At 64.9% G+C, this 23,364-nt stretch overlaps 4 protein-coding genes across 5 annotated transcripts in view; 3 read left to right on the top strand and 1 right to left on the bottom strand.

The window, feature by feature from the left end:
* B4GALNT4 (beta-1,4-N-acetyl-galactosaminyltransferase 4) overlaps nt 1-8,394 on the bottom strand; it is a 30,317-nt gene extending 21,923 nt beyond the window's left edge. The window contains exon 1 of the mRNA XM_054199454.1: nt 8,225-8,394. Within this exon, the coding sequence (XP_054055429.1) occupies nt 8,225-8,375 (151 nt within the window). The 5' untranslated portion in view covers nt 8,376-8,394. The remainder of the gene's footprint in view (nt 1-8,224) is intronic.
* A 4,919-nt stretch (nt 8,395-13,313) lies between these two features.
* Nucleotides 13,314-15,194, top strand: LOC128908685 (dispanin subfamily A member 2b-like). Its single transcript, XM_054199384.1, is given in 3 exon segments — nt 13,314-13,438; nt 13,440-13,541; nt 14,606-15,194. Coding segments are annotated over 3 exon segments (405 nt in total). The 5' UTR covers nt 13,314-13,345; the 3' UTR covers nt 14,816-15,194.
* A 3,757-nt stretch (nt 15,195-18,951) lies between these two features.
* Nucleotides 18,952-20,399, top strand: LOC128908408 (interferon-induced transmembrane protein 1-like). Its single transcript, XM_054198537.1, has 2 exons — nt 18,952-19,175; nt 20,009-20,399. The coding sequence occupies exons 1-2, from the start codon at nt 18,960-18,962 to the stop codon at nt 20,174-20,176; spliced, it is 384 nt and encodes a 127-aa protein (XP_054054512.1). The 5' UTR covers nt 18,952-18,959; the 3' UTR covers nt 20,177-20,399.
* An 811-nt stretch (nt 20,400-21,210) lies between these two features.
* Nucleotides 21,211-22,608, top strand: LOC128908409 (dispanin subfamily A member 2b-like). 2 transcript variants are annotated; one of them, XM_054198538.1, is made up of 2 exons: nt 21,211-21,396; nt 22,028-22,608. In XM_054198538.1, exons 1-2 carry the CDS (start codon nt 21,211-21,213, stop codon nt 22,202-22,204), a joined length of 363 nt encoding a protein of 120 aa, XP_054054513.1. In that variant the 3' UTR covers nt 22,205-22,608. The 2 variants fall into 2 exon arrangements, with proteins under 2 accessions (XP_054054513.1, XP_054054514.1); XM_054198539.1 differs by having other exon boundaries at nt 21,211-21,397; nt 22,118-22,608.
* Nucleotides 22,609-23,364: the final 756 nt, after the last annotated feature.

Genomic DNA, 23,364 nt, shown 5'->3' with positions numbered 1-23,364 from the left:
GACAGGAGGGGACAGGACCTCACTCGTGGTGGCACATGAAGCTACGACCATGCCGAAGGGGAACGCCGAGCCCCCGGCGAGATGCGGTACCCGCGTCGGGAGGACGCCATTGAAAGAGGGATGAAGGCAGCGACTCACGCCAGGGATGCGGCAAGCGGGCAAGCAGCTCAGGGAGGACCAGCCCGAGCATCTGCCGCGGGCTCAGGAACAGCGAAGGAGGGCAGCCCAGCCCCGAGGCCGGCCCAGGGGCTCTGCAAGTCCTGACCGGTGAGAGGAGACACCAGACCCACAGCTGCAAAAGCGATGGGTTAAACGGGGATTACACCCCCCGGGAATTCAGGCTGATCTCTCCCCACCTTCATGAGGCCACATGAGCTCGGTGGCCGGGAACAAATTAATCCCAAACCACGTCAGGACCGTCGGCAGAGCGATGCCCAGGGGGTGCCCACCTCTGCGGGAGCCAGCAGGAAGGAGAAGTGCCCTCCCCAGGGCTCTGGTGCCCACCCTCAGACCCCGAAAAGCTGCCAACACCCCTGTTGTTGCCCACAACACGAACGGTGGCATCCCTCCGGCCGTGCAGGACCATTCCATGCCCCAGCACATCCTCCCGCGGTGCCGCCATGGGGCAGAAAACCGAGCGCATCCCCCAAGGCTCAGCCCCCAGGGCTGAAGAGGGACACCCTGCCGTGACGGGGCTCACGAGGGAGCTGAAGCAGCAGCGACGTGAAGCGAGGTGACATTTAAACCCAGGCACGGCGAAGGTGGCAGCACCGGTGTTTTTATTAAACCCACCGGTTTAATTACCAAGAGCCCGGTGCTCTCCAGCGCAGGCACAGCCTCCGAGTCAGCGCCAGAGAAGAGAAGCGCGAGCATCCCTCCGCTGATCCTCCTAACGAGCTGGTGAGCAACTATAATCAGCCAGCAAGGAGTCAATATCGCAAACCCCCTCCACCGCCGCGAAACACGCAGCGCTGCTCGCCGGGAACAACCCACGGCACTACCCGTAGTGCCGCCCCCTCCACGGAGCGAGGGGCTTTTTTCCTGCCTCCCCCAAACCACCCCGTTCCGTGCTGTTTACCCACCCGTGATGCCCCTTGGCCGCTGCAACGGCGCTCGATGCCGAATGGCTCCAGGCTGGCGATGGAGCTGCCACGAGACCACTCAAGCCCAGATACCCACCCACAGAGGCAGCCCCGGCACCTCCACGCTCTGCTCCAGGTCCCGGATCCCTCCTGCACCCAGATCTCCCCTGTTTTCCCCCAGCCCACACCCCACTGCGCATCCGTTGCCCTCCACCCCCCATCTCCTCCAGCATTGTTTCGTTCTGCTCCAGCTCCAACGCGTGCCGGACCACACACCCGGACCATCCCACAGCGGCGATGCTCCGTCACCGCCCTCGGCACGAAGGCTGCGTTCCCCAGGACACAGCCTCCGGAGAAGGCTGCGTTCCCCAGGACACAGCCTCCGGAGAAGGCTACTCGTAGCCTGCGACGTGCCACGAATCGGGCAGAATTCATTCCAGCCTAAAACTGTCCCAGCCTCTGAGCTCCGCGCTGCCCTGCAGCCACCCGTGGGGTTCCCCATTCCCCCCGCCAGCTCTCCAACCCGCTGCAGCGTCTGCTTTGTCTCCACCAGCCCCGGGGGGTTTCCACCTTCCCCTTTGCTTCCGTTGGGCAGCAAATTTGGCAGAGACCACCCGCTCCCGTGCAGCCTCCCCCCAGAGATCCTCCGGTGCCTCCGCACCCCTGGTGCGGTCCCCGAGGGTCAGCCGCCGACTGCCACCCATCCCCTGGACCCGCCGAAATCCCCCAGTCCTGCCATCGCTGAGGCAACCAGCCACCAGTGTCTCGGGGGGGCTGCTCGTCCCCTCCCAAAGCGCGGCTCGGAGAGGTCCAGCCATGGCATGGCACGGGGCAGGGACGGAGGGGAGAGGCACAGCTGTGCTGGGAGGGACAAATCTCCCCAAACACCAACACAAAGAGCTCCTGGTGCTCGGGAAAGGCCCCTTCCATGGGGAGTGGGAAGTGTTTCGCCCTCCCCGAGCATCTCCAGGCGTACAGCAGCTACATCCCTGCCCCAGCCCTCGCAGCCCCCGGGCCAGGGGAAGCCAAACACGATGGCAGCAGCTGAGACAAATGTCACCCACCGAGTCACCCTTTGGGGTAACGCGGCAGCGCCTCCCAGCCCAGCCACGGCCACCCGAGCACCCACTGCCGGAGCAGCCGCGTGCCCAGCAACGGCTCAGAGGGCATCGAGCTGGACCACCATGGCCGGTCCCGGCACACCAGGACCCACCTGCTGCTGCCCCCACCACCGCCACGCTCCTTCAATGGCCTCTTTGATGGTGGCACAGAGAGGGCTGTGACCGCGGCCGCGCAGCTGGTACCCAACTGGGGGTGCTCTCGCCTCCCCGCATCCCCCCGAGCCCCGCAGACAGGGTACGGGCAGCGAGCAAAGGTCCCCCCCGTGCCCAGTCCCCACGGTGCCGTGCTGGATGAGTGGAGCTGCGAGTCCTCTGATGCCCTCTCCGGGATGCTCCGAAAGCTGCTCAGCTCCGTGCCGGCATGGCAAGGCTGGAGGGGAAGGGCCATGCAGCCGAGGGACCCAGCACTTGGCCAGCCGGGCTCTCCAGAGGCCTTTTCCATACGGATCCGCCTTTCTCCCAGACCCAGAGGAGGCACCGGCGACCCCGGCTCACTGCAGAGCATCAGCAGCTCCGCAGTTAAAGGAGACTTCAAAAACAGCCCCAAGAGGAGGAAAACAGTGCAGGGAATTAATTGACAGCAAATGGCCACATTAAAGGGGATGAAGAATATTTTTTATCAGGTCGTTTTATGTCTTTTTTTAATGTTTTTAAAAGGATTAAGCTGCCAGGTCTTAGAAGAGCCTCCATGGCTGAGGAGCGATGAAGGGACGGAGCGCTCTGCGCTCTTCTCCTTCTGCCATCACTGAGGTCCAGCAGGACCCGCTGACCCACCGCACACGGACACACGTGCGGAAACCATCCCCCTGCCCGGGTCTGGGGTTTCTGCAGAGACCGGAGCGACCATCGGGCCCCAAAACATCCTTTCCCCAGGGAAGGGACCACACGGCTCCCAGCAGCGAAGCATCCCTACAAACAAAGCCGCATCCCTGCTCCTGCCGTCGCATGCTCAGTCCTGGGGCACGCAGGGTCAGTCCCCAGGGATCCGCTCGACCCCGCACCCCAATATTCCGGGCAGCAGGAGCAGGACCCCGGGCCAGGGTTACGAAGCCCTTTTCCCTGGGCTAGGGGTCAGACGCAGGCTCCCCCCACGCCCTGTCTCCCCGGTCACCGGCACCGAGCTCTCTGCAGCCGAGCACCACTCTGGGTCCCCACGCTGTCACCCCAGACTGCCACCACCCTGGGGACAGATGGCCAGAGCAGGGATGGGATCCCAGCGCGGGGGTGCGTCGCAGCCAGCCCTTAGCCCCCTCAAGCCAGCAGCAGGAGGGCAGAGTTAGGGAAAAATTACCCCGGAGTAACCCGTTTGTTTCCACGTCACTATCAAGCCCTGCAACCCCCCACGTCCCCTGGCTCCAAGGGACTTTTTTGGGGACCCCCCCAGATGCCGAGGGGACCGGGTCACGGCCAGGCTGGGCAGATGTGCCGCCACAGGGTGGTTCAAAGCCAGTTGTGCCTTTGAATAACCAAAAATAGGCACGTACCAAATTTTTTTCATACTTCTCCCCACCACCTGCCAAAAAAGGCCCCGAGACGCACCCAGCCCCCCCCAGCCAAAGGACAGGGCTCGCTTGTCCGTCTGTCCATCCGCCTCCTTTTCCATCCGGCTCGCTCCTGGCAGGTCCGGCGCGGTGACAAAGAGCCGATTCAGGGCCGCGGGGCACCTGAGCGGAGCAGGGCAAGGAGCCCAGGGCAAACCGGGCCACAGCCCCCCAGGCAGACAAGGGCTGCGGGGCTGGAGAAATGGCCTCGGTGACACCAAACCCAGCCCCTTCCCCTGCCCCAAACCTCCCTTTTCAGCAGCGGGGATGGGACCAGCTTTCCTGGCACCGGGACCCCGCGCCGAGGGGGTGTCCGTCCGGGGAAAGCAGCGATAGGAGAGGGGGGTGATGCCAAGAGACAGAAAAAGCAGCACCCAGGCTCCCGGCAAACGCCGCTGCCCGTCCTCTTCAAAGGGCTCTTTCTCCTTCTCTTCCCTACCTGCTCCCGCCATCCTTGACAAAAGGCACGGAACCCACCGCGCTCCGCAGCGTTTCAGCCTCCCAATTAAAATCAAAGCTCCTATCGCAGCCGCTCTGTCCAAAAGAGACCCGTTATCCCCCGCAGTTCGGGGGTGGCGGGGGGAAAAGCTGCCGCGCGTCATCCCGAACCTTCTCCCTCCGGCTCTCCCTGCCCGCCAGAGCCGGAGCGTCCCCGGGGAGGGACAGCCGGGGACGGGGCTGAGCCAAACAAAGAGCATCCGACCCACCGCTGCCTACGGCATCCGGGGAGCCCCCAGCCCAGGGCAGGGGGTGTCCCCAGCTCCCAGCCCCTCTTCCTCCAAAGCACAGGACGACGCACGCAGCCAGAGCCGGGCAGCGCCGTGTCCTGCGGGGATCAAGAAGCCCAGATGCGTTTTTCCCCCCGCCCCGACAGACCTGCTTTAGCCGTGAACTGGCTTTAGCCCCCTCCTGGCCCCCTCCAGCACCCATCCTGCGCCCCCCCAGCTGCAAAACCCTCCCCAAGCCCGGCTCCCGGCCCCGCAATGCCCCCAGGGGCTAAACCGCTGCCCGGCCAGACGGCTGCGGGGCAGAAGCAGCCCCCCCGCCCCTGCTAACAGCCCGTTTAAGTTTTTACTGTAATTTTTTTCCCCCTTTTTCCTGTTTTTTCTTCTTTTTATTTTCCTTTCCACCTGGCATGCCAGCATTTCCACCCCATTGACTCAGAGCGGTTTCCAGCCGGGAGAACACCGTAATGGCCTCATTATTTCAGATGAGGAATCTGTGTGTTCAATTAGGCAGAGAAAGGTAATTATCTACTTGTAGAAGATAAGAAAAAGGCGGGGGGTGTCACTTTATCAGGGACACAGCACCAGCACGGTTCCCAGCCAAGCCCCCGGATGCTCCAGCTCCGCGTGTGGCCGCCGGCTGGGCCGAGGGGACGTGGTGCCCCCCGAATGGTCCCCCCACGCCTTCGCCGTGCTCCCCGCCGCGCGCAGACCCCGCCGCCGCCACTTGGCCTGGTCCTCCCCACCTCACACCCCCGCAAGCTACCAAAAAAACTCATGCCCAGTGCCTTCAGCCCCCAGAAAGTACATCTGCTGGGTGACACCTCATTTAATGAGTAATTAACCTTTTTTTTTTTCATACATCCTCTGCCAGCTGACGCAAGCCGGGCAGCATCCTCGGCGGCAGGCAGGTTCTGGCTCACGGTGGCCAAAAAAGAGAATTTGTCTCCAAATCTCAGGCAGCTTCTGGTGCACAGACCTTTGCAGTGACGCTGAAGAGCGCCGCATCCTCCCCAGCCCCCTCTGTCCCTGCGGGGACAAGCGTCCCCCCCATCCCTAAGGGATCTGGTACCAGGACGCACCAGAGCTCCCCACGGATCAGGGAGGAGGACGGAGACAGGTGAGCCGGGAGGGCACGGTGACCCCCCTCCCACCTGCTTGCCCCAGCTCAGGGACACCAACTAAGCCCTGGATGTCCCCAATATTTCAAAATATCGGTGCCCTGATATTTCGGGCACTGTCTGCTTCCCATCAGGAAGGTGGCGCACGCCGACAGCCGTGCTCCAGCCCATCCTGGGGGACTTCTCCTGGAAAATCGGGGAGATGGAGAAGAGCGAACCCCATCCCCACCTCAGCGGGACCCCCGGCCTCGGGAAGCACGCTGAGCACGCTTTGCCCCCCAGCACGGCACGAAGGCGGCTTCGACGTGAGCGAGGTGGAGGGGAAACATCTCGGGGTAGCGGGGGCTGCCCCGGAGCCCTCCTCCAGCATGGCTCTGCCCCACAGCTCCCCCCACGGCTCAGCCCCCAGCCCTTCCCTTCCCCCCACACTCCCCCACGAAGCTTTTTTTTCAATATACTTTTTTCCCCTGACATTTTGTTTTATTCCTCTTCTTTGGTTTTGACTCCTTTCAGTGTTTTCCCAACGGAACCAGCTCCCCGGCTCTCTGCTGGGTTGCAGCAGCAGGACTGGGGTCTGTCTGCGCGTGGCCAAACCCCTTCCCCAGCCCCCACCCAACCCCTCTCCGTCGCCACGCTTCCAAAAAAAGGCTCAGTGGGACCCAAACTCCAGCTTTGCCAGGCACCCGCCCAGGCTTTAGGCACTGCCTGGAAAATCCCAGTGCCAGGAGCAGCATCTCCCTGAAGTCCGGTCCCAGACTGCGGAAAGGGGCACGATCCAGCCTGGGTGAGGTCCAGCTTCCCCTGGGAAGCCCCCACCTCGCCATCACCCAGCCAGAGAAGATGCCTGAGCTCCCCACGGCACGGGACAAATCCAAACCCCATCGCCAGACCAGCGGAAAACCCCACCGGAGCGCGGTCCTCACCCGGCACTGCCCAAGCCGTGATCCCCCCACGTTGTCCCCAACCCTCGCGGACCCCCTTCTCCCCCAAAGCCATGTGCCCATCACCTCCCGCCTGCAGCCACAGGGCTTCCCCGCTGTGAGCCGGAGCAGGGGTCTGGCTCTCCTCGCTGCTCCAGCAAACCCTCCGGCCCCCCTCGGAGCATCCTGAGGGCAGCCTGGGATGCAGGACACGTAGGGAGGAGGTGGCGGGGGGTGGGGGGCAGGAATAGGCGCCTACAGGGTTCAGCACCCAAAAACACACCCAGGGAAGGCGCCAGCATGCAGGGATCGCTCTGTGCATCCTCCCCAGAGGAAAACCTCGGCTCACCCTCGTGCTGCTGCATCCCGACACCCAGAGGGACCCCGATCTACGGCTGTAACAGCCAGCCATCCGCAGGGCCGATGATCCCACACCATCTCCCCCCCGGCCTGAGGCTGCCGGTCCTGAAAGAGGAAGGACTTGGCCCTCCTTAACGTGAGGATCATCGCAGGGACACGGGGCAGCCGCTCGCCGTTCGACTTCTGGAACTTGTGGCTTTTCCATGAATCCCGACCCTGCAGCTGGGAGAGGAGAGCAGGCAGCGCAGCCCCCCCCAGCCTCCTCCGAGGCGATGCACAGCCAGCCTCATTTCCTGCTGCTCCTATTAGCATTATCCCCATTTCCCCGATTTCACCGTAAGGCCCAAAAATTTGCAGGATCATGCTGCTGCTACGGTCGGAAACTTTGGTTTTGCCAGCTGAGAGGCTTCACGGGCCTCCAGACCCGCTCTGACCCGCTCAGAAAAGCTGTTTCTTGCCTAAATAAGCACTAACTCTCGTTTCTGCCCAATTTTTTTAGGACAAAAACCACTCGGCGAGTGCAGTCCCACCAGAAACGTTACAGCTCAAGTTTCACCCGACAAATATTTTGTGCAGTTTTATGCCAGCCGAGCAGCCCAACTAGGGTAAAGCAAGGAGCAATTAAGCCCAAAGGCGAAGCGTAGGGCGAGCACTGGCCCCTGCCTCTCCGGAGCATCCCGGGTGCATCCCTGGGCATCAGCCGGAGCATCCCGGGTCACGTCCCCGGGGCCAGCCCAGGCCTGGAGGAGGGAGGAATTTTGCCGACCGAGAAGTGCGGGCTGGCAAAGCGCTGGGAAGGACGGAGGGTTGGGTTGGGTTTGCCCCTTCCAGGCAGCGAGGAGCGGCTATAAATGGCCTTCTTTGTCACCGCAGCCACAGCGGCAGGAGGAAAAACAAGGATGGAGCCACTCCGGGGAGGGGGAATGAAAAACCCCCAACCAGTTTGGGGTCCCCCCTGGTCACCCTGGTCCCTGATGGTGCCGCACCAGGGCATGGTGCCCATGGCGGGTCCCGCTCTCCCCAGACCTGCCCGGGCGGTGCAGGAGGGACAGCCGCCGGTGGGATGGGGGTGTTCCCACTCCCGCGGGTCTGGGGGGCTCCCACCCCCACGGGTGCTGGGGGGGGACGGGGAAGGCTCCGACCCCCGCGGGGACACAGCAGAGCCGGGAGGGGGATGCTCTGGAAGCCCGGCGTGATGGGAGACATCCATCACCTTCGGCGGGACACTCTAAACCCCACCGAGGCCTCGCACCGAGGGGTGATGGCGGTTGAGAGGGGGCCCCCCGGTGCCGCCCCCGGTTGTTGGGGGGGGGGGGGGGGGGGTCGCCCGCCGCTTCCCCTCCCGCCCCGTTACCTCTGCCGTAGGCGAAGTGGAGGCGCAGGGCGCGGCCCTGCCGCACCAGGCTGATGTGGAGGTAGGTGAACCAGACGGCGAAGGTGAGCAGCACCAGCAGCAGCAGCAGCTTCAGCTGCTTCCGGAGCTTCTTCACCGGGAGCCGCGGCATCCTGCCGCCCGCATCGCCCCCGCCGCCGCCGGCCTAGCCCCGGCCCATCGGGCCCCCCGCCCGCCCAGCCCGCTCGCTAGGGGCCGGCCGCCAGGGCAGCGGGGCGGCGGCGCGGCTCGGCGCGGAGACCCCCGGCCGCCCGGTGCATCGCCGCCGCCCCGGCGCGCCGGTCCCGCGGGCGGGGGAATGAATGAGCGGGGCCGCCGTGGGAGCCGGGGGGGGGGGGGCGGGGGGGGGGCGCGGGCCCGCCCCCGCGGCCCGAGCGACGGCACCGGCGGCCAATCGCGGGAAGGCCCGGGCGGGCCCGCCGCCAATGGGCGCCCCGCGGGGGAGGAGCCCGCGGAGGCGCCGCGCGTCTCCACGCCAACGGGCCGGCATCCCCGCCAGGCGCCGCGGGCGAGGCCATGCGGGGCGCGGGGGGACCGCGTCCCCGTCCCCGTCCCCGCGCGGCCGGGGGACAGGGCGGCGGCGGAGCGGGAGGGAAAGATCTGTCTGTGCCGCTGGGGGGGGCGGCGGGGCCGGCGGGAACGGTGACGCGGGCCGCGGCGGGGCCGCCCCCCGACTCCTCCCCCCCGCAGCGGGGATGGAACGTTCCCGCGCGGCCGCGGCTGGGGGCTGCGGGCCCGGCCCGGCCCGCGGGGGTGCGGGGACCCCCTGATCCCCCCTCGCTGGGGGCAGAGGCCCCGTGGGGGCGGGTACAGGGTTTTCCCCGGGACCCCCCTCGATGGGGTCTGGGATCCCCCGGAGGCTGGGATCCCTGGGATGCTCCTTTGGTGGGTGCAGGGGTCCCACGGAGGCCGGGATCCCCCCTCGGTGGGTGCAGGGATCCCGCAGCTGCCCTCTCGCTGGGTGCAGGGACCCCATGGAGGCTGGATCCCCCGATCTCCCTTCGCTTTGTGCAGAGATCCTGTAGGGGAGGGTGCAGGGATCCCCCAGGATCCCCCCCTGGTGCGTGCAGGGTTCCCTGGGATCCCCATCAATGGATGCAGGGTTCTTCTGGGGGCCGGCATCCCTTGGATCCTCTCCTCGCTGCATGCAGGGACCCCATGGGGGCTTGGATCCCCAGGATCCTCTACGCTGGGTGCAGGGATCCCCTCGCTGGGTGCAGGGATCCCGTGGGGAAGGATGCAGGGATTCCCTGGGTCCCCACTTGCCGGGGGCAGGGATCCCATGGGGGCTGGGATCCCCAGGATCTCTCCTCAATGGGTGCAGGGATCCCATGGGGGCTGGGATCCCCAGGATCTCTCCTCAATGGGTGCAGGGATCTCCCAGATTCCCCCTTGCTGGGTGCAGGGATCCCCAGGATCCCCCTCGCTGGGTGCAGGGATCCCCCAGGGCCGAAGCCGCTTCTGCCAGCGGGACCTTCTGGAAGTGCGAGGGCTGTAGCTCACCCTGTGCAAAACCTAACAGTAATTAACAATAAGGATTAATTATGCCGGCAGTGACTAAGGCCTTGCTGCTGGCGGGTTACGGGCTGCGCAGCCTTGAAGGAGCCGCTGGCCAGGGCTGCTCCTCGCAGCCATGGCCCTGTGCCCCCAGGACACCTGTGCTCAGCCAGGCTGAGACCGGCCACAGCTCACGTCACCGCTGCACCGCCTGGTTCTCCCTCCACAGCGCGGTGGCAAAAACATCGGGTTATTTTTTTTTCTCCTTTCCCGCTCCACAAGTTGAGGCAGCAGCTCCTCCTCGCTGCAGCTCGGGGCTGGGACGAACACGCGCGAGAAATAGGTTATTAGAGAAAAAAAATAATACATTCACAGCTAGGAAAACTAGAGGGCACCAGTGCTCTGGTTTGTGTTTCCCTGCGCTCCTCTCCCTTACGGATGTGGAAGGTTAATTAGCTGGTAATTAAGCCCAATTTAGACAAACAGGCGGGGAAAGCGGCAGAGCTCAATCCTCTAGGAAGCGAAGCCGAAGCCGCCCTGAGCCCCCCGGGGGCGGCCGGGGGCTGCGGGATGGCCCAGGCGGGGGGGAGGAGGAGGAGGCCGGGATGATGGGGATCTCTGCCCAAGACTCTCCCAACGGATGGGGAAGATGCGCGTCTGGGGAAATTAAGCCATTATTTGCCCCATTTTTTGCCCCTCTCCAGCAAAAGGAGTGGGAGGCGGGGGGTCGGGGCACGGCTTTGCGCAACCTTCAGCCACGGACCGAAGTTCGGCCTCTTCCCACCCACCAGCGGCCCTGGGGGGGCCGGGAGGTTTGGGAACCCTGGTGGGATGTCCCCAAAAATCCGTGACTGGCTCGTGCTGGCCGAGGAGAGAGGCTGGGGCACAACGTCCAGAATAAGAAGAGCAAATATTCACGTGCGCGCCGTGTCCCAGCCCAGTCGCCCTTACACGGCGTTCTCATCCCCTTCGGTCCTGCAGGGAGGAGATGACGTGACTAACCATTAGCACCCGCACTGATCACTAGCACCCCATTACTGATGGGAGTCAAACTTTGCGGAGCAGCTCCAGTTTGGCAGCGTCCTCGCAGCTCGTCTCTCGATGCAGGTGTCCCCAGGGTCAGTCCTGCCAGAGACACCGGTCTGTGACACCAGACGGTGCTGGAGCGTCTCAAAGATGATGCTGGGAGGGTCTCAAAGATGTGTCAGAGGGATTTGGGATGCTGGCATTACCTTGGTTGTCCCGGGGTATCCTTCATCCTTCACGGACAGCTTGAAGCTTCTGCGAAGCAAAGTCCGTATTCCCGGGGCTGGGCTGTCCTTTGTTTTATTTAAGCATGAATAATCCCAGAGCTGCCACTAAAATTTTATTACATCCTTATATTACACTGTATAACATGAATTCAGACGTATTAACTAAGTTAATACACCGTCATACTGTAAGGGCTGGTTGCTGTACGAGCCAGGGAGGGGAATGTTCGTGCGGGTGTGCTGGCGCTCGGGGTCGAGCCGCAGCGCTCCTGCCTCGGAGTGAGGGTGCCTTGGGAAAATACTTCAGAAGGCGGTTTTGAAGCCCAAAACCACAAGATAACCGAAGTAGATAACAAGATGCCAGAGCTACAGTGAAGACTTCGATCTTGGCTGTCTACTGCCTGGCAGCCAACTGCTTCACCCATGAATGTCGGCAGAAGGGTGGGCCCCAGGTGGGCTCCCCCCGGCCCCCGGTCCCCCCCAGGGGTCCCCCCCAGTGGGACCACAGGGCCGGGGGCTCCCCTCGAGCGGGGACGAGGGGATCCCTCATCTGGGATCATCAAGGGTTGGGGACCCCTCACCCGGCACTGGGAGATCCTTCCTTGCCTGCGGCGGGGAGATCCCCGACCCGCCACGGCTCCTGGGTGCCTGAGTCGGTGCCGTGAGACATTACTAACCCCTGCAGCTCCTCGATATTAATTCTGAACATTGTACAGATCATTCCGTTAGGCATAAACCATCGTCCAAGGCTGAGACCCAGACCGGACCTGGCCGCAGCTCGGCTCCGTCAGGAATTCCGAAAGCAAAGGGGGGCCTGCTCCGACCTCGGGAGTCTTTGCGTCTCCCTCAGTGGGAACCATTCTAACTCCATTCTAACTCCTTTTTCCTCCGTATGTTTCTTCCTCACGGTAATTACCAAGGCGAACCCTGCCATCAAACTGACTGAACCCTGGTAAACCGCTGGTAAACGCTGTTAAAGTCCATTGAATTTATTGAACTGCCCAACTGTTATTTTACCCCAATAAAACACATCGCTGCTGCTCTCTTTCGGGCCAGGTGCCTTCCACTCATCCGCGGACAAGGGGCACAGTGCCCGGGGGACCGCAGGGTGCCAGCATGGGGCTTTGCACGGGTCCAAACGACATCCCCAGGAAGTGGCACCTTCCGGCCGCATCCCGTATTTGTGGGGGACAGAGCCAGGGCCAGGCTCAGGTCCCTCCACGGGAGCAGGGATCGCTCCCGGGCTGCCTTGGAGGTGACGGAGCCGCAGGGGACGAGCTGGCAGCCAGGCATAGCCCGTCCCGGTGCTGCTGGAGCCGCTCTCCCCCGCCTCACCAGCGGGATTTCAGGGATTTCATGATTCCCAGCCCTTCGCACGACACACGGTGACATGCTTGGCCCTGCCTTGACAAGGTTTCCGGGAAGAAATCCCCTCAAAAAAAACAAAGGGAGCAGCGATCCGTGCTGTGCCAAAGGGACGATGATCCTGGGCAGGGCTCCCTCTGCCAAAAGCCCTTCTCCTTGGTGGGGACAGGGACCATGGGGGGCCACGGACTTGTGTCCCTCAGCCTCTGCCACTGGGGAAGGGAAGGGAAGGGAATGGGGGAAAGGAGGGGACAAGGTAAGAAGGGGGCAACGCAGGAGGAAAAGAAAGAAGGGGGGAAAGGGGGTGAAGAAAGAAGGGGGCAAAAAGAGGGCAAAGGAGGGAACAAAGAAAGAGAAGGCAAAGAAGGGGGTAAAGCAGCAGACAAGGCAAAAACAGGATGAGGACGGGGCAAAGACAAAGGGCACAAAGACGGCGGAAAGAAGGGGATAAGGAAAGAAGGGGCAATGAAGGGGGTGAAGAAAGTAGGAGGAAAAAGAGGGTGAAGAAAGAAGGGGGGAGAAAAGGTGCAAAGAAGGGAACAATGAAAAAGGGGGCAAAGAAGGGGACAAGGCAAGAAGGTGATGAAGAAGGGGTCAAAGAAAAAGAGGGCAAAGAAAGGAACAAAGAAAAAGGGGAAAAGAAAGGGGTAAAGAAGCGGCCGAGGCAAGAAGGGGGCGAAGAAGGGGGTAAAGAAGGGGACGAGGAAAGAAGAGGGGAAAGGGGTGAAAAAAGGGCAAAAAGAAGCGGCCGAGGCAAGAAGGGGGCGAAGAAGGGGCAAAAAAAAAAAAAAAAAAAAAAAAAAAAGCAGCGGGCAAAGCGAAAGAGGCCGGGGGGGGGGGGTTCCTCGCCCCGGGCCGGCGTTGCCGTCGCGGCCCCGTCCCGCCCCGTCCCCGCTCCCGGGGAAACGAAACCGGGTGCGTCCCGCCCCCCCCGGCCCGCCCCCGGTCCCACCGCAGCCCCGAACCCGCCATGGAGCGGTCGCTGCCGCCCTACGAGCCGCTGGCGGAAGGGTTGGACATGGAGGGGCTGCCGCGGAGCACCGTGGTGACGGTGGAGCCGCCGCCGCCGCCCCCCCCCCCGCGACCACCTGGCCTGGTCCCTCTGCAGCGCGCTCTACGCCAACTTCTGCTGCCTGGGCTTCATGGCGCTCGTCTTCTCCATCAAGGTGGGGGGGGTCCCGGGGGGGACGGGGGTGAGACACGACGGGGGGGGGGGGGCCGCGGGAGGGCGGGGGGGGCCTGCCCCGGGGACCCCACTGAGCCCCCGACCTCAGGGAGACACGCGGAGCCCTCAAAGTCAGGGAGTCCTGCGGACCCCATAGAGCCCCCCAGAGTCAGGGAGACCCATGGACCCCATGGATCCCATAGACCCCCTACCCCGGGGTGCCCCATGGAGCCCACAGAGCCCCCAAAGTCTGGGAGACCCATGGAGCCCACAGACTCCCCACCCTGGGGTGCCCCATGGAGCCCACAGAGCCCCCAAAGTCTGGGAGACCCATGGAGCCCACAGACTCCCCACCCCGGGGTGCCCCATGGAGCCCACAGAGCCCCCAAAGTCTGGGAGACCCATGGAGCCCACAGACTCCCCACCCCGGGGTGCCCCATGGAGCCCACAGAGCCCCCAAAGTCTGGGAGACCCATGGAGCCCACAGACTCCCCACCCTGGGGTGCCCCATGGACCCCACAGAGCTCCCATGGAGCCCACAGAGCCCCCAAAGTCTGGGAGACACATGGAGCCCACAGACTCCCCACCCCGGGGTGCCCCATGGACCCCACAGAGCCCCCATGCCCAGCGAGACCTGTGTACCCCACAGAGCCCCAACCCTGGGGTGCCCAAAGCACCCCACAAAGTTCCCAAAGTCAGGGAGACCCATGGAGCCCACAGAGCCCCCACCCCGGGGTGCCCCATGGAGCCCACAGAGCCCCAAAACGGAGGTAGCACCGTGGACCTCACAGAGCCCCCAAGCCCAGGGTGCCCAGTGGACCCCAGAGAGCCCCCACTCCACGGAGCCCTGGCCCCACGGAGCCCTGGCAGGAATCTCTGGAGAAGGCGGGGGTTTGGGGCAGTCGGCACCGCGGGGTACCCCTGGTGTAACGGGGGGAGCTCAGCCCAGCGTGGCAGCTCAGGCCTCGTGGTCCCTCCAGCTCCTCTCCCCGGCTGCAGCCCGGAGCCCCTCGGGGCGTCCCGCTCCGCTGCCTCCCCACTGACTCTCCCCTCCTCCCCCCCCAGTCCAGGGACCGCAAAGTCCTCAGGGACTACAGCGGGGCCCTCAGCTACGGCTCGACCGCCAAGTACCTGAACATCACCGCCCTGGTGCTCAACATCTTCCTCGTCATCCTCATCATCGCCCTGATCGCTACCGGCACCATCACCATGGTGAACGTCCTCCACCAGCAGCAAGAGCAGTACCCCCAGTACCCCTTCCATCGCCCCACCTAGCCCAGCCCCTGCTCCGTGGGCAGCGCACTCCCCCCCAATGTCTGCGAGGAGCCCCCGTCACCCCTCGGAGCGGGGGGGAGATGTCCTCCATGCAGCCCCACGGAGCTTGCGGGGGTCCTGTCCCGCTTTCCTCGCTGCTCAAGGCCCTGTGGAGCCCTCTCTGGTGGCCGCCCTCGTTGACTTCCCTGGAAGTGCCTGGAGACACCTCTCCTCTGGCAGGAGCCGAGCACCCAAAAACTGCCCGTAGCCAAGGGAAAGAGCTTTTCCGCTTGCCGCTTCGCTCTCATCTTGTAGCCCCAAGTGCCTCTAAGAGCCACCCAAAGGAGAAATGCCTCGTTCAGAGAAAACCGCGCTCAAATAAAGGTTTCTTTCACTTTTGGCCCTGGCTCAGTTTCATTTTCGCAGGGGGTGGTTTGGGGTCCCCGGCTGAGAAGTGGCGTCTGCCCTCGGGACGCGCCTGGGGAGGGAAATTGCCCCTTGGCACGGAGCATCACGGAGCATCATGGGCTGATGCTCAAGGGTGCGCCAGGCTGGGCGAACCCGGGTGCCCACAGGGCAGAGGCATCCATTCGGGATGTCAACGATGCGGGCAGCACCTCGTCCTTGCCGGGGTGTCACCAGGAGCACCCCCATCCTCACCGACCCTCGGGGGGGGCGGGGGGTAGGAGGAAGCGCAGCCGAGAGCAAGCTTGATTTTGGGGGGCGGGGTATGCAAAGGGCTTGAGCAAGATGAGCCCGAAGAGGACTCGTGCAGCCGAGCGGGGGCAGCGGGGCCGGGAGGGGCTTCCAGCGGCTGGGGGAGGCTGTGGGTGGCGTGGCTCCATCCCAAATGCTCTTGCTGCAGGGAAGAGTGGGACAACCCAGCCCTGAGTGACGAGTGGTGGGGACGCCGGCCAGGCAGGGCTGCTTTTGGGGGGAAGCGAGACAGCGACACCCCCCCTCCCCTCCAAAGCTTTTCCAGCATCGAGCCCTCGTGCCGGCCATCCCCGTCGCGGCGATGCAGGGGCGAGCAGGGAAGCGGGCAGGAATCCTCGTGCCTACAGAGCTGCCGGCACATGGCACTCGGCTCCATGGATTCGGCACTGCCCGAAGTGACCCGGGCAAGACCCCGCGAGAAATCCTGGCTGGAGCCCATCTGGCAGAGCTTCAGGTATGCGGCTGGCCTGGCTTCCCCTTTCCCCAGCTCCCTGGAAGACTTTGCGCTCCTCGCCCTCGGCAAGCTCAGGTCCTCGGGGCTGGGGCCCTGCGAGGATGGGAGAAAAAAAGCCTTTTTCTTTTTCCTCCTCTCCCCAAGAACGTTACGCTCCTGCCAAGAAGCTGCGCTCATGAGTAAGATGTCAGAAATCTCGCCCACAAAACACAGCGGTTATTTGTTGCAGGATCTCTGGCACCGACCTCCTGGTGAATCATTTATTCCTCCGCTTCTTCCCGTAAGAGCAAACAAGCACGTGCGGCTCCAGGCTGCAAACGGGGCTCCTCGCTGCCTGCCCGGGCGCGGGCCACCGACACGCCGGCCAGCGGGACACCCCATCAGCTGTCCCCCTCCAGCTGTGGAGGACGAGAAGTTTTTTGAAAGGGCAGCGAACCCCGGCTCGAAAACACCGTCCCAACCTTTCGGGCTCTCGGCTGCTTCATTCCAGCGCTGGCAACAGCCGTGTCCATTACACAAGGGGCTGGCGGGGTGCCAGCGGCGGGGCCGGATCGCATCCGCTTCCCGCTTTCTCCCCGACCCCGGCAGGAGCGGGATCCAGCCCTGTCCTGCCCAAATCTCGCATGTCACATCGCTGCCCTGCGGAGTTTTGGCGCCCAGCGGGGCTGGCACGGGGGGAGTGGGCTCACCCTGCCCCCCCGGGAGCTCTGCCCCCCTCCTCAATCAGCCAACACGTGCAAAAAATCCCGGGGCACGTCTGCCCAGGGATGCTCTGCAGCCGAAAACCCACCGGGGCGGTGGAATGGAGTCGGAGGGGGAGAAGCAGCCCCTCACCCCCCACAGCACCCCAACCACCCCCCCCCTCGATGTCTCCCCAAAGGGCAGCCGGGGGTTTGGGCATGGGGACACCCCTTGGCGCCCGGTCCTGGGGGAGGCCAGGAGGGAGCCCGGGGGGACAGCGGAGACGGTGGAGGGGGGGGAAAGCGGGGAGAGCAAAGCCCTTCTTCTGGGGTAAATCCAGGCGGTTTGGGGGCTGCGGCCCCGCAGCGGTGCTCCCCGGATACAAACAGCCTGTTCCTGCTCCGGCGGCAATTGCTCCGGGCCGTTGGCAAGCGGCCACCGAGCCCTTGGACTCCCTGCCCTGCTGCCAGAAGCCGTCCTGGAGCCCGTGTCCCGGCGGAGCCGCTCTCAGCCTGGCTGAAGCAGCCCCCCGCCGAGCCAGCCCTCCCGCAGCCCCCCGCCAGACCCTTCCCTCGGGCGTGCAAAAGCCACCCCCGCCTCGGGCTGCCCTGCGCCCTCCCTCTGCTGACCCCCCAAAGCTGTCGCCCACCACCGCCCCGTGAAGGACACGGCGGGTCCCCCCGGCCCCGCTCGGGGGCACCCCCCGGGCCCAAGCCCCCTCCCCAAAGGCTGGGGCGCGGGTGGGAGCGGGGCCGGGCGGAGGCGACCTAGGCGGGGTGAACTTTGCCTCTCTGCTTTCTGGCGCCGCGTTTGCTGTGGTGCGAGGGCAAATAAACGAAAAAGCTGGAAGCGCCGGCGGGGAGGTGGGAATTTCGGTGGGCGGTTGACGCCGAGCTCGGGTTGGGGAGACACCAGCCGTGATCCCCCTTGTGCCGGGGGTTTGCGGGAAACGGGACCCCTAAACGGACGCTCGGAAATGAGGCACAAGGAACAAACCGGCCACGCTCGGTCCTTGTGGCTCCCGGTTGCCTCTGGCCAGCAGCACGCCGCCACGGGTCCCTTCGCCTCTGCACGAGCCAGAGAAGCAGGTGGTGTCCCATGGAGGGACCCCGGCACCTCAAAATGGGGAACCCCCCGCGGGGGTCCCGCTTCGTCAGCAGCGCCGTACATCAGGAATCGGGGCTGGAGCGCAAACACCCCCCGAAACCCCCTCCGAGCCCTCGCCCTCCTCCAGCCATCCCCATGTCCGTCCCCGCCAGCCTCCCCGTTCCCCACAGCCATTCCTTAATTGTCACCATGACCTAATGAACCTCGTTAACCGCCAGGGGCAGCCCCACCGCAGAAGTAGCTGAGGAGAAAAAAAAAAACAAACCAAACCAAAAAATCTCTATAATTTCCTGTGGTTCAGGACAAGTGACATCTGGGGCCAGGACTTTCGGATCCACACCCAAAGTACCGGGATGGCAGGAAACGGTGACAAACACCTTTGCCCTCCTCCCGAGAGAAACCCCCCTGCCCATCTTCAGCGGAGGAAATCCCATTTCTCAGAAAAATACGAGAGCTGCGTTTCCCTGTATCAGCCTCTCAGTCGGCTTCCAGGGGCCGGCCACCGAGCAGGAAGGATGTGCATGTTTCCAAAACCCAACCTAGTTTCTACCTCTGTGTCTTGGGGACTTTCTGATTCGGATGGTTTTTACCCCCCCCTGCTGCTTTCTTGAAGCTTTCTTCCGTCTTTTTCCCACCCCTCAACCTGTTTTCTTTGGCAGCCACAAGTCCTCACCGCGGCGGCACGGCCTCCTCCTGCCAACCCGGCCGCTGGGTGACCCCCGCCGCTGCTGCTGGCTGGCGATGGCGCCCTCGGTGGCGCTTTGCAGCTGGGGAGGGGGTTTCGGGGAGGCTGGTGGCTGTCCCCTGACCGGCGATGTGTCCCCGCTGTCCCCCCCGTGCCCCACGTCCCCGCTGCGACTGACTAACCCCAGACTCTGTCCCGACCTGCCCAGGGCAGAAATCGCTTATCAGCCCCAGAGGGCAAAAAGCAAAGAGGAACAGGCGAGGCGCCCGCCCCGCGGCATCGCCCACCCCGTGGGCACCCCCCTCCGCCTGCCCCCCGCCCCCTGCCCGGGGCTGGGGCTCTGCCCCCCGCCTGCCCCTCCGACCCCAGCCCGCCCGGGGAGCCCACCTGCCCCCGTCCCCGCAGCCCACCCCAGGGCCCAGCGTGGTGGCAGCCAGGGTGGCCCCACCCTGCCAAACCCTTCCTCTCGCCTATAACTAGCCCGGGCACTCGTGTCCCCGCCGCTCTCCCCGCTGCTAGCCATGCAGAGCTACCCCCAGTCCGTCAGCATCAACATGCAGCCCCACGGCTGGGACGGGGCAGGTTCCCCGGCCACCGCCTTCGGCCCCACCATCACCTCTTTTGTTCAGCCGCAGCCCGTCCCCAACCCCCGGGACTTTGTGCTCTGGTCCTTCTTCAACGCCATGTTCTGCAACCCCTTCTGCCTGGGCTTCATCGCGCTCGTCTTCTCCATTAAGGTGAGGGGAAAGTCACCCCCGTCCCACCACCCCCCCTGCCCGGCTCGGGGGTCCTGCCTGCCCCCATGCCAGGGCTCCCTAATCCCATCTCTTCCTGTCCCATCTTGTCCCACCCCGCCAAATCCCATCCCGTCCCATCTCGTCCCACCCTGCCCCAAACCGCCCCATCCCCACCTCGTTCCCCATCCTTTCCCCCATGAGACACCCCTCCACTCTCTCCTGCCGCGTCCAGCCCCACCATGTCGCTCCGCACCCAGCGTCCCCGGCAAAGCCACCATTCGAGGTGGCCCGTCCTCCTTCGGTGCTTTGGGAAAGCCTGAAGTGAGCCCCAGCCGTCTCCCACTGGGGGGACAAGGCGGGCAGCCGTCCCCTGGCTCCCTCCCCCGGCACTCCCGACACCACGGCGAGGCTTGGCCCCTGCCCAAGATAAGGAACAGCTGCTCCCTGCCCACTTTCCATTTGTTACCTTAAAAGCGAGTACTTTGTGATGGGTGCCCTGATAACCGTAGAGGCGGGCGTCAGCACCTGCCGGCACTGCGGGAATTGCCACCCAGGTGCTCCCGGCCGGACACCCCCGCGCCTGCCCGGCCCACAGGGACTGGGCAGCGCCTTGCCAAGCGTAATGGCTTTAATAAGCCATTAGGAAAGCGCTTTCAGGCTGCCGCGAGTTCCATTTCTGCCATGTTGGGGTGGGTTTCGTGGGGTTGCAGCAGAGCCTGGTGGATCCCACTGCCAGGCTCCGATGGCGACGGAGTCCGGGATGTCCCCTCGGCCCATCGCCGCCACCCGCCTCTGGCTCGTGCCCGGCCACTACCCGTCTCCTTCTCCCACAGTCCAGAGACGGGAAAATCGCCCACGACCCAGCAGCTGCCAGCAGCTACGGGAGGACGGCGAAGCACCTGAACATCGCCGCGCTCTGCCTGGGCATCGTGGGGACCATCATCTGTATCGTGGTGCTGGTCATGTACTACAACAGCCTGCGGGTGGGCAGCCACTTCTAACCCTGTCCCACCCAGCAGCAGCCTCGCTTTTCCTTCCCTTCCACCCCACTCAGCCGAAACCCACCCAGGAAGACACGGCGGCTCCCATGGGACCTTCCTCCCCACTCCCACCGGGCCTGGGGGGGACCTCAGGCACCCTCCTGGTGCGCCCTGGCTGAGACCAGCTCTCTTCACCTTGAACACGTGGGGTGAGCTCGCAGCAAATAAAGCTCTGTGCCCACCCTTCTCCTTGGAAATGTCGCACTTTGGGGTTTTGGGAGATGTTATTCCCCGCAAGCATTCCCACCTCGGGGGGGGCCAGGGCTACCCCATAACTCAGACGAGTGGGGAGGCAGAGCTGAGCGAGGAAGAGCAGCAGGAAATGGGGTGCCATGTTGGCGCCGTTAGTTGAATATAAACAGACACCCCCTCCCCGGGCTTCTGGGGTGTTCAGAGACCCCCCCACCCCTCCTGGGCCAATTTCTGTGCTTCCTCCTGCCCGCATCATCCACCCTCCCCAGCAGAGATGGCCACCATGGGCCATCCCTCGCCAGGCTCCCAGCGCCATCTGAGGAACCTGGGGTCTGTAGTGGGGCTGGGGGGGGGATCCCACCTTGCCTTGCACCCCCCTGCCCCTCGTTTCAGCTCGGTGAAACCGTCTGCCAAGCCCACGCACCGTCCCCGCGCCCCCACCCCGGTGTCACCTCCCCACCCCTCGCTGCCAAGGGAGCGGCCCCCCGAAGGGGGAATTTGGCTTTTGAGCCCCACGAGTCCCCTCGGAGTCCCCAGAGCGCCCCACACCCGCCAGCTTACACTGGGTGGGGGGCACAGGGACACGCGTGCCCGTGCCCCGGGTGGCAGTGCCACCCACCGGGGAGGGGGCCGAGCCCCAGGTCGGACCCCGGGGCGGGGGGGTCTGTCGGGCCGCTCCGCCCGCGCTGGTGGCCCCGAGCCGGCGCTGGGGGCGGTGCGGGGCCGGTCCCCTTCCCCGGGCGGGCCGGGTTTCATTTCCCCGGTGCCTCCTCCCTGCCCTCGGCTCCCGGCTCGGCCCGGCCATGAAGCCCCGGCAGACGGAGGTGTCCATCCCGCTGCAGCCCCCCGGGCGGGGGCCGACCCCCGACGCCGGCCCCGACGGGCAGCCGCGGGACTACGTGCTCTGGTCCCTCTTCAACGTCCTGCTGGGCTACGCGCTCGCCTACCTGGGCTGCCTCTGCTTCCCCGCGCTCGTCTTCTCCATCAAGGTGAGAGGGGTGGCAGACCAGGGACCCCCCCCTCACCCGCCACCCCCGCTCCAGCCCGGCTCGGTCCCCTCCAACCGGCCGAGACGGCCCGGGACCCCCCGAACCGGCCCGTCCCCCCCAGCCAGCTCCTGCCGGGACCCCCCCGGGCCGGCCCGTCCCCCCCAGCCAGCTCCCGCCAACCCCCAGAGCCGTCCTCAGAGACAACCCGAGCCGGGATCCCCCCCCGGGGACCCTCCGACCCAGTGCCCTCCGACGCCACCCCCGTGCTGAGAACCCCCCCCCATACCCACCCCCCCCGGCCCAACCCAGCCCGACCCCGGCCAGGGACCCCCCGACCCAGCCCGACCCGGACCTTTCCCTCACCTCGGGACCCCCCCGATCCTGTCCCCCCCCCCCCCAGCCCTCTCTGCCACTGCCCCGGGTCCCCCCGATGGCCCCCCACCCACCCTATCCCCCCCCAGACCCCTCTCCCATCCCCGGACCCCCAGACCCGGTCTCCCATCCCAGACACCCCTGCCCTGGCACCTGGCACCCCCCGATCCAGGCGTGCCCCCGAGCCTGCCCCCCCCGAGAGCAGGCCCTGCAGGTGGGGGGAGTGGGCAGCGCCCAGAGGCTTCACCCCCTGCCCCAGGGCGACGTGTCCCTGAGGTCCCAGCACCGCTTTGCGGCCACCCCCGGGCCGGGTCGCCCCCCGCTGAGCCCCCGACTTGCCCCCCGAGGCCCCGCGACTGCAAGGTGCTGGGGGACCTGGAGGGTGCCCGGCGGTACGGCAGCCGCGCCAAGGTGCTCAACATCGTCTGCTCCGTGATAATGGTCCTCGCCGTGGCCCTCGTCATCACCGCCATCATCACCACCGTGATGAGACGCAGGACCTGACCACCGCACAGCCACCGGCCTGCTTGCTGCCACCCGGGGCGGGGGGGGGGGGGGGATTCACCTCCCCCCTCCTCCTCCTCTTCCCAAAATGTCCCCGCTTTGGGCACGCGGTGCAGGGGGAAAGGGAGCGATGCCCTGTCCCCTCGCTGCACGCACCCCTGGGTGTCCCGGCACAGCCACCGTCTGGAAGGGGATGGGTGGGCCAGACTGGGACGTGGGGGACAGCCCCCCCTCTTTTCTCTGCTTGTGTGCCTCGGCAGGGAGCTGCTGGGCTTCCTGGGCGCCGTGGCACACATATGGGTCACTGTTGCCACAAATAAAGCTCGTCCTGCCAAACCCCTCTCGTCTGTCCCCTTATTCACGGTGGGGAAGGAGAAGAAGGTCCTTGCGCATCTTCGGGGCAGCCTTCTCCTCCTCCTCCTCCTCTTCCTCCTCCTCCTCCTCCTCCTCCTCCTCCTCTTCTCCTCCTTCTCTTCCTCCTCCTCCTCTTCCTGCTGCTGGCTCCATGGCTCTCTGCCTCCATCCCCACCACAGTGCAGAGCCCAGATCCCAGATAAGTTTCTTCCTAAAAGCTTAGGCGTGGCAGAAAAAGGAAAGAAAAAAGAATAAATCTCTGTGTTTTTCTGTCCTTGCACACCCCATCCCACCACACAGCGCCATCTCCTCCCAGTTCCAGGGAACCCCAGAGAAGTAGCTTTTCCACGTTTTGGTATTAAGTTCCCATTTAATGCATCCATCCGGTGGCCCAAACGCGCTGCGAACAAGGGGTCTTCCCAGCCAAGACCACCTGGAGGGACGGGGCTGAAGGTGTCGGTGCGAGCCAGCGCAGGGAGAGATCCCGGCACCGAGGGTCTGTCTCGTATCGGCCCCTCGGGGTGAGGGCCACTTGGTGTCAAAGTCGTCCCATGGCTCTATCCCCACGGTCCTCCCCGAGCGCTCGGCCTCTCCTGGGTCACGCTGGAGCCGTCTGCGCTCCTCATCGCGGGAGGAAGGCTGGATATAAAAAGCCCGTAGACTTGCGAAGCCAAGTTTGTTTCTCCTAGCTGCCAGCCAAGCCTTTCTGATAACCACAGCCCGGGAGGGCTGTAATTT

This window comes from Rissa tridactyla, chromosome 4, assembly GCF_028500815.1.
Source record: "Rissa tridactyla isolate bRisTri1 chromosome 4, bRisTri1.patW.cur.20221130, whole genome shotgun sequence".
NCBI classification, from domain to species: Eukaryota; Metazoa; Chordata; class Aves; order Charadriiformes; family Laridae; genus Rissa; species Rissa tridactyla.
This window is presented reverse-complemented; position numbering and strand designations above follow the sequence as displayed.